At 39.5% G+C, this 10,240-nt stretch overlaps 1 protein-coding gene across 1 annotated transcript; it reads right to left on the reverse strand.

Moving 5' to 3' along the window:
- Positions 1-880: 880 nt before the first annotated feature.
- rab18b (RAB18B, member RAS oncogene family) lies at positions 881-10,005 on the reverse strand. The gene is made up of 7 exons (XM_082171838.1): positions 9,848-10,005; positions 9,038-9,093; positions 6,672-6,733; positions 6,377-6,449; positions 6,035-6,153; positions 5,702-5,768; positions 881-1,806 (listed from the first exon to the last, which is right to left on the reverse strand). Exons 1-7 carry the CDS (start codon positions 9,913-9,915, stop codon positions 1,634-1,636), a joined length of 618 nt encoding a protein of 205 aa, XP_082027964.1. The 5' UTR covers positions 9,916-10,005; the 3' UTR covers positions 881-1,633.
- Between the last annotated feature and the right edge of the window lie 235 nt (positions 10,006-10,240).

The raw sequence follows: 10,240 nt of genomic DNA on the forward strand, positions 1-10,240 counted from the left end.
GTGATTAGCAAGTTCATTGTATATTTCAGAGTTTGTGTATGTAGAGCACAGTATAGAAACATTTCATATATGGCCTGTTAAACTAATATGGAGCTGTAGGTATCAATTTCCTGCCTCTATGTGAGAGCCACAGACACACATGCGCATCTGGACTTCATTTACTAGAAGCTACATACTAATAATGAGGATACTAGAGTTTTGAACAGACATTCATAGACTTCAAAAGACACTATGCTGTGGCAAAACAAGATATAAACACTTCTACAAGTTAGATACTGTGATGCAAAAACAATTGCAAGACATAATTTCTCCTAATTTCCACTACATGACGGAAATCATGACGGGGGTCTGATTTATGAATAATTTATGAAGACAGAACTGCTGTATGTGAATTTAATACCCATGAATTATAAGAGATCCTAATTAGGGTGCTGGTTAGTGTTTGGTTTTGTGGCGACAGGAAGTCATAAGCAATTCTTACCATGAATGAATAAATCTCTCTGCAGCAGAACACAAACCTCTATTAGAGGCGAAATGAAAGTCAAACATTTTAAGCCTTTTGACCAAGATATGTTTATAATTAAATTAAATGACCAATTTGACCATGTGCCACTGGCCATTTCGACTGGCTACAATAACACTCTCTCTACAGAATCATAGTGAAAGCCAGTAGTGGAGTTCATGTTAAACATGCAGATCGAATAAATATTAAGGCATAACCAATTCTTCCCGGTGTCGAGTCCATATCCGAATCGAATCAAGAACGAATCACAGGAAGGATTTGTGATTAAAAGAAAACATGAACTGTGTTCTTTTTGGTATCCATTCACATTAAACTAAAAAAAAAAAAAAAAAAGAGTCAGAGTAAAACACAGTGAAGTAAAATGGATCATCCCATGTGTTATTCAGACAAAAGTCATCATATTTTACATTATTTAAACATGCTTAATGTATCTCAACTCATGAGACCTGCAGCTAAACAGCGTTTCATTGACAATCGTGTGAATTACGCTTCAGAACAGCTGCTAAAGACGCATTATTTACAAAAGAAAATGTCAAACTCTTCAAAAAGGTAGAATCATGTTAAGCAATATTACTAAGGCCAAATATGATAAAAAAAAAAAAAAAATACGGCATGAAGAATATGGATTTAAATAAAAAGCAAGGGATTAAAATGTGAGCAGCAGAGATTATGTTAAGCAATAAGTCGATGAAATGTAGTACAGGTACAAAGGACATTTGATGACTATCATGTTGAATCAGATCCTGCCGTTTCTCGGCCCCGCCCCTCCTGTAATCCCATTGGCCAACACACATCAGGTCAAAGGTGGTGCTCCCATTGAGGGGGAAGCATGTCAGCTCTGTCCTCAAAATCTGGCCTATTTCAACATGCTCAGGTTGTAACCTTCAACAGGACTTCTTTTACATAAACGGTTTACATATGCTACAGGTAATGTCGCTCTGTGATGCAATAATTGAGAAATAACATGACGGAATACTGGGACTCAACGACAACTGTGAGACAGAGAGTGTGCAAACTGCAAAGGTCCCTTTGACCAGCCCTAAGGGAGCAGACCGTTCCCCCTCAGAGGAAGCTCTCCTTCAGAAGAATCTCAGTTTGTGGTTGTGTGTGTTAAACCAGAGAGCAGTATCCCCCACAGGCACCCTGACGCTGCTGTTCGTGATCGGACAGCACGACCCCGTGGTTCTGGAGGCTGCTCTCCCAGAGTCCCGGCGTCTGCAGGATCTTCTCCACCAGTTCTTCAAAGGCACACTGGACTCCGTCCCGCGTCTTTGCGCTGGCCTCTGTGATAATGGCGCCACACATGTGTTGCGATGGACGGGAGAGATTGAGAGAGGTGTTTAGGTGACTCATCAGAGTGAGAATTATGTGACAGTCACAGTTTAAGAGTGTAAAGGTGAAATGATGACATCAGATTGTAAAAGAAGAATGACATCAGAAGTCACTGGCTGATAAACAGAAAAATCCATTATACCCAAAAATCTGACATATGCTATTCAGAATGAAATACTAGTATACTGTGCTGTATATACTCTATACGGCCTACAATAATAAAAACGTATGTGAAATAGTATTGTTTCTCTGCAACCTCAGCAAGTCCTGCAAGTGGCATCCATTTATCTCAGAAAAGAACATTTGCACAACGTTTCTGTGAAGAATGTGTGAGCTTTTGACATTCAAAATCAAAAACTGGCTGCGTCCGAAATCGAAGTAACTACTTCACGTTCACTTAAGTATGTTCTAGGGCTGTCAACGAATATTCTAAAGTCGAATATATATTCGAATAGTTTTAAAAAGCAGAAATTCGAACGTAAAAATTAATATTCGAATGTGAATTTCGAATATGGAAAAACACGCCCGCGGAAGCAGAGGCGCGGGCCGCGCGGCTGTCTGCTTTGCGAGTGGGTGCGCTGCCGTGAGGCGTCAGGGACAGGTCACACGAGTCGCACTGTCTAGCACAGCGTCACTGCTGAAAGTTGACTTATGGAAGATGGCAGAAAGTGCAGAGCCCAACTCGACCGCAGCAGAGAAAGTGATTTTAACCCCCCAAAATCTAAAAAGCCATGTCTGGAAGTACTTTGGATTTTGGTCGGTAGAAGGTAAAATTGTGGAGCCGCGAGATAAAGTAGTATGCAAGCTATGTAAGATACAGCTAGCATACCATTCGACCACTAGCAACATGAAGTCACATCTCGAAAATGTGCACCCAAATGAGCATGGCATAATGACAATTATTTTTTTATTTTTTTTATACAAGCACCAAGAATGTTTTTTTAATAGCACTTTATTTTTTATGAACCTAAACGGAAATGTTCCATGTTTACCACAGCACAGCCCGCTCGGAGCTTTCAATTTCGGTTCTATACTGTAAAACTTCAATTAATGTTAATAAATTTGTTTCAATCACTGAATGAAGCCTGCTATATTTGGGACAAGAGTCGCGACCTTAAATTGCTTGCACAAAACTCTTGATCAGCACTCAACATGTGCTTATTGTTGTTGTTAATTTAAACTGTTATGCGCAGAGAGAGCGCGAGGGCGAGAGAGGGAGAGAGTGCCTGCGATTGAGGTCTGCGGTCTTGGCCATTAGTTTATTTACTTGGTTTTGTGTTGTTTAAACTTAAATTAACTACCTACACAAGTAGTTATGTATCTCTTTGTATTAATTTGTCCTTATTGATGTAATGCGCGTCATTGACAAAATGCGCAACCAGATGTTCGAATAGTTCGAATATTCGTGTGTTTTTTAGAGGGAATATTCGAACGTCATTTTTGAGCTATTTTGACAGCCCTAGTATGTTCTATATAGTGTGAAATGTATGGATGCTTGTTTCAGCCACTGGATAAAACATAAAAAAGGTAATTGCCACTTTTTATCTCACAACTGATTCCTTTTCCTCGCACTTGTGAGTTTACATTTACATTTATTCATTTAGCTGACGCTTTTATCCAAAGCGACTTACAATTGCTATATATGTCAGAGGTTGCACGCCTCTGGAGCAACTAGGGGTTAAGTGTCTTGCTCAGGGACACATTGGTGTCTCACAGTGGATTCGAACCCGGGTCTCTCACACCAAAGGCATGTGTCTTATCCATTGCGCCACCACCACCACAGAATTATGTGATTAAAAACTCAGAATTGCGTGATATAAAGTTGCAACTGCGAGTTATAAAGTCAGAATTGAGAGATATACACTTGCAATTCTGAGAAGAAAAAAAAAGATTTTTTCCTCAGAATTGGACTTTAACTCGCGATTACGAGTTTGTATCTCACAATTCTAAGAAAAGAAGTCAGAAACTTGTTATTGCAAAATATAAAGTTCAGCGCATCAAATTCGCGTCTACCGCATCTAGTTTGACGCTCGACCACTTTGTGTTAATTCGCGCGTCTGACACGTGTAAAAACAAAACTTTGAACTCAGAGGCAAAATCCGGAGGCGAAAGTTTCGAAACCCGTTGGCGGCCATCTTTTTTAGATGTTTATCGAGCATTAGCATTAATCGAGAGAGTCACCGATCGTATATGCTCTGGAGAGCAGAAACAGCTGCGTAGGGGACATCGTCGCTGTACTCGGGTCCACCAGACCCTCCAGAGGGTTTCAGGAGTTTCACAATTTGCTCAAGGAGCTAGGTTTGGTGGACCTAACGGTGAGGACGCTGACGAGGACAGCGTAGGCCGTATAAGACCTCGGCCTCGAGTGGTCTATGCCTGTCGAGCCCGCGCTCTACAGCCCGGCGCGAGGTTCACCCTCGCCTGCACCCACCTAATCTGTCATTTATTTTTGTTTTGATAATAAATGGAGCCAGCCTCCAAAAGTTAAACCTGTCCTGTGATTTAAAAAAAAAGTTTTTATACACTAAATTGTGTTTGTCTTTACATTAGAATAATAATGTTTCATATAATCTAGAACAGATATGGAATAAATAGCATTCAATACAAAATGAGTATCTCTCATATATTGAAATCGAGTTTTTATGTGAAAGATTTGCTTTGCACACCAAGCATTTTAGTCATATTACAAAATAATTTATCGAGGCCAAACATAAAATAACATTATAAACTGTCACTTCACCACGTGTGTTCACCACGATATGACGCAGGCTCCTGATTGGTTAACGCGGCGCGAATTGACGCAGAAACTCAGATTTTTAAACTCGGGCGGCAGACGCGAATTCGCGTCAAACGCGAGAATGCACAAAAAGCACCACATAAAACATTAGCGCTTAACGCGCGCGACGCTCAATTCGCGGCATTCTCGCGAACTTGACGCGCTAATGAGGCGTATTCGCGTCTACCGCGCCGCAGGAATTTTTTACGCGCGTAACGCGTCTTTGCATTGACTTAACATTGAAATCACTCGCGCCTGACGCGCTATTCGCGTCCGGTGTGAACGCACCATGAGGAAAAAGACTGACTATTTTTCGCAATTGTGACAAAAGTCACAATTATCTTTTACAATTTTTTATTTTGTAGCGGAAACAAGCTTCCATAGAAATCTGAATGTGTGTATTACGAATGTAATCTGGATGTACTACATTCACCATGTTGTCATTATCACGTGGCCTACCATTGTCAGTTGTGTCGCATCACTGTCATTCACAAATCCTCTCCTGTGGCCTCATGGGATAGTAAAGTGTCCATCGTATGCACACTTCAGAATCTCGCCGGAAGAACTATGTCATCCAGGGACTTTTTGTCTACTTATGAGTACTGTGAATTCAGACATGATTCTTTTGTCAGATACTTCTTTGCCTACTATATAGTAGGGAAGTATGCGATTTCGGACGCAGCCAATCTGCCAAACCAAAAGAGTCTATATAAACTATATTTATAGTTATATTTAAACTATAAAATACTTCTTATGTTCCATGATCTCTCCAGGAACAAAGAGTCGATGACTATTTCAAGGGACCAGTTCAACACAAATTCACTTTTTATAACTGAAAGCCATTTTGATGTTTGCAACTTTATTATTTCAAAGGGACTGGAAAATATAAATAAACTCCTGGCAAGACAGTATTGGTTGGACAAAGACAGATCATGATGCTCATCCACATCCTCTGATGGCTAACAAGGGGATTTGCGGTGCCAAACAAGCAAATTAAGATTCAAAGAGACTCATCCAAAACTTTCAATCCACCTGCAAACAAAACGAATGATAATAAAGAGGAAACATACCGATAAAGAGCATAGAGTGTTTCCGTGCGAACTTCAAGCCTTCGTTCCGGTCTACTTCACGGTTGTCCTGAAACAGAGAGGGCTTCCTGATTAGAATTAGAATCCACCCAAAGACAAAGCAACTAAAGAAAGAAAACTCCCAATCTCAAGCACATGTCACTTCAACACTTGTCTTTAGCTTCACATTCCACTTCTTTTTCTGTCTTGCACAAAAGAAAGTCATTCATGATGGTGTGTTTTAGATCCCTTCAAGACACTGTTAACAAGCGTTACAGCCGTACATCAAAACATTGTATCAAGCAGGTTTACATTCAGAATATTAAATAAACAAACCTTGTCAATTTTGTTCCCCACAAGCATTTTAACCAGGTCATTGCGTGTACAATATGTCTCCAGCTCGTTGAGCCAGTTCTCAAGCTTTGTGAACGTGTCCCGCCTAGTAACATCATACACTAAAAGAAGATAAAACAGTGTCAATGTCACATTCAGCAGCTAGGGTGGTTTTGAGAGTTAATATCTAAAGGATAACGAGGTTTTGCGATAACGAGGTTTCTACTTATTACATGGCTACTAACCAAATAAATACATAAATAGACAAGATGGCCTGCAGAACTCTTGACTGACCAATCAAAGTCATATAATAAATAATAGAATCAATTATGCAAAAACACTAACCCAAAATGACACCCTGGGCTCCTCTGTAGTAGCTTGGTGTTAGAGTTCTGAACCTCTCCTGACCCGCAGTGTCCTAAAACAGAAGTTCATGAGGATTTCTAAACAGATCTTCAACCCTTAATTCTACTAGGTCTGATAGTGACATCTAGTGGAAAAAGACAGTATTGTAAAATTGTAACAGTGACAAACAGTAATATAATATTACACACATTTGAGCCACTACATCCCTTGACTGAGTGTTGACCAGATGTACAGCATTTCTAAAACTCCTCTAAGACAGTCATCCAGCACTCACCCATATGGCCAGCTTTGCTCTGTTGCCATCTATTGCAATGGTTTTCACTTTAAAGTCCACACCTAAATCAATCAATGAAAAAAATGACAAATGTGTATTTTAAACAGTGGTTCAACAGATCACAAAACTCACGGCTCAGATCATATTACGGATTTTGTGTCTTGGATCGGATCAGCAAGAAAAGAAATTGGGGGTGAATATAACTTTGCTTTAATATATTACTTAAAGCACACTTTAAGTACGTCGATACCACAGCAAAAACTACTAGCCTAACTAATACATTTCAAACATTGAAAGCAAGTGAACAGTCAGTAATAAAAATAAGAACAAATACACTAATAATTACAAACATAGATAAATACCACACAACAAAGGTGCAAATAAAAGTAAGTTCGAACTGTAGTATTCAGGTTCAGAAATGTAATAATTAGGCCTAATTGTAAAATAACACTATAGTGTTCACTGTATAAATGAAACTCCCCCAGAGTTAAACAGTTGAGTTTTACCGTTTTCGAATCCATTCAGCCGAACTCCGAGTCTGGCGGTACCACTTTTAGCATAGCTTAGCATAGATCATTGAATCGGACAGGACCATTAGCATCTCTCTCAAAAAAATGACCAAAGAGTTTCGATATTTTTCCTATTTAAAACTTGACTCTTCTGTAGTTACATCGTGTACTAAGACCGACGGAAAATGTAAAGTTGCGATTTTCTAGGCTGATATGGCTAGGAACTATACTCTCATTCCTGCGTAATAATCAAGAAACTTTGCTGCCGTACGCGCCTGAAAATAGGTCTAATAGGTTAGACAAACTTAGTCCCGGTCACGTTGGAAATTACCGAGCTGGGGACTATTTTCAGGCGCTGCGTCATATCATTACGCCTGCTGCACTCATGGTACGGCAGCAAAGTTTCTTGATTAGTACACGATGTAACTACAGAAGAGTCAAGTTTTAAATAGGAAAAATATCGAAACTCTTTGGTAATTTTTTTGAGAGAGATGCTAATGGTCTTGTCCGATTCAATGATCTATGCTAAGCTATGCTAAAAGTGGTACCGCCAGACCCGGAGTTCGGCTGAATGGATTCGAAAACGGTAAGACTCAACTGTTTAACTCTGGGGGAGTTGTAAAATGAGCCTATTTCAAAAAAAAGTGGAGTATCCCATTAAGAGTGAATGCATGGATCCAATATAATGATGCACATCCGAACTGTTTTTACGTTCTCTTAAAACTTAACCCACTGAGTTCATGAGAATACTTGACGAGACTGGAATTTTGACATTATTTTGCCGCGAATGTGTGTAAATTGGCAAGACAAAACGCAAATAATAAATTTTCGTTGTGATGGTTAAAGTCCCCATGAAATCAAAATCGATGTTTTTTGGCTTTTAATATGAAAATGTTAGCCTTACTGTTATCTATAAGCTAGTGTGCTCCGAAACAATGACAAAATTCGCATTTAGGAGATAAAAGTGTTCAAAAGTTAGTCTCTCACTTCCGCCAATATGGATCAACAAGTTTGATGACATCACTCTGCACTTCAGCTTCTTATCAGATTTTCTGTCCAATCAAATGCTCTCTAGAATCTGAAGCTCCGCCCCTTACATTATAAATAGACCCTGGAATCGGTCACTTTTTCACACATTTACTATTTTCTACATGGTGAACGGCACATAGTGCACTATTGGGGATATGAAAAGATTCAGACTGTGTAAATATGCTTTCCATTGGGGCGAATGAAGTCTGCTCCGGTCCAGAGACACGAGAGCACAGAGCGGATCATATGAGCGAGTCAGCGCAGACAACTAAACATGTCAGACTCATTTGAATTCTGCACAGGATGCTTTATTTTAAAATGATATGGAGGAGGAGATAAGGAGGAGAAACGGTTAAAGATTAGAAGGGAACTGAGGCTTTACCGAGCTCAACTGCTCTGGCCGAACTGTGATATAGCCTAACTAAACTAAACTCTATTGGCTTTATCTTAAAAAGGGGGAGGAGCTGTTCTATATGCCCCGCCCTAACTTTCTGTTTCAGTGGAAATTGCATCAACATTGAATAATGCTTTGAGTTTCAAGGCACTTCAGTGGGCCTTTAAACTTTACAGTAATCCGCGAATCACATGCATGCCGAACCGTGAGGCCTGGACCGTACGGATCAACCACGATCCCTTTAACTTTAAAGTATGCTCTATTTTCACAAGGATTAAATTACATTAGTTATGGAGGTAAAACTAAATATTCTTACAAGACTTAGTAAGATTTCGTTTTTAAGCTCATTAGTTTTGAGCATTAACTGACTACAGGCATGTTAACAATGTGTGGTTATTATCTGTAATATGCACAAGCACTCATGTGTGACTCACCAATGGTTGCAGCTAATTCTGGGTCGAAGGTGTCATCCGTGAAGCGCAGGAGCAAACTGTGGACAGAACGGATACACACAAGCAAATTAGCATTAAGATGACAAATAATTCTTGTAATTAAGTATTATATGAGTCTCATATTATTGGTGTCTTATAAAACTTAATTTTCTTTTCTTGAAAACATGACAATAATGAAGAGGACATTTACTTTCCCTTTGGACATATACGTTTACTCTGGTCACCAATTTAGCCAAGTCACTTTGTCACCATATGTTTTAAAGTGCCATCTGTTCACACAGCAAGTGTTTGACCCCACTATTTAAACTCAGTCTAAGGCCTTTTATGTATTTCTAATGGTAACAGCCACAAAACGAGCATATAGCATGACTGCTACAGGAACAGCTGCCAGCTAACACTGCTGCTCGGCTTTTATTAAATATTTAAAGGGATGCGACAACAACAGTAACAGTATACGAAGTATTCATTACCAGCGTGTTTTAAAACATCAAAATAATTAAATACATATGCTTTACTGTTGTAATGCTAGCAATTTAGCCTAGAAAGAAAACAACATCACATCTCAAAATACCACGAGTGGGACACGGTGCCACTTTTACCTCTGTTCTTGAGTCAAAAACAACATTTACGGGTAAAGTTTAACGGCTGAACTGAATTAGCGAGTCTAGGCACAGTAGACGGACAGTCAACACTAGTTTAGCGAAGCTTGTTGCTCGTTCAGACGAGGCTAACGCTATTTAACAACTCATCCTACTGGACGGACAAAACATAAACAACACATTCAGACCTCACCTTGATTTACCGACACCACTCTCTCCGATTATTAAAATCTTTAGAGTCGTTAACACGTCGTCGTCCATGTTGTGGCTGTTTACACAAAAGCTGGTTTAACTCTGCTACTGATGCGCTGGAACTTCCGACTGGGCCGTGACGTCACGGGGATCGAGTTTGAGGTTGCGTAACAAGTCCAAACAAAACTGTTGAAATAACATTTTACTGAGGACACTGACTGGGGCTGGGCTACTTTTAATTCCGATATCATAAATGGTGTTTATATAAGAAATATGAAGTGGAATAACTAATGCGGAATTTACTGACAAAATGAATCCCAAATCCTTTATAACAGCATATTGGCAGTCTTTGACTGAAATGCATGCCTACTAAAACAAGTAGCCTATTGCACAA

This window comes from Leuciscus leuciscus (assembly GCF_965113295.1).
Source record: "Leuciscus leuciscus genome assembly, chromosome: 6".
Lineage (NCBI taxonomy): Eukaryota > Metazoa > Chordata > Actinopteri > Cypriniformes > Leuciscidae > Leuciscus > Leuciscus leuciscus.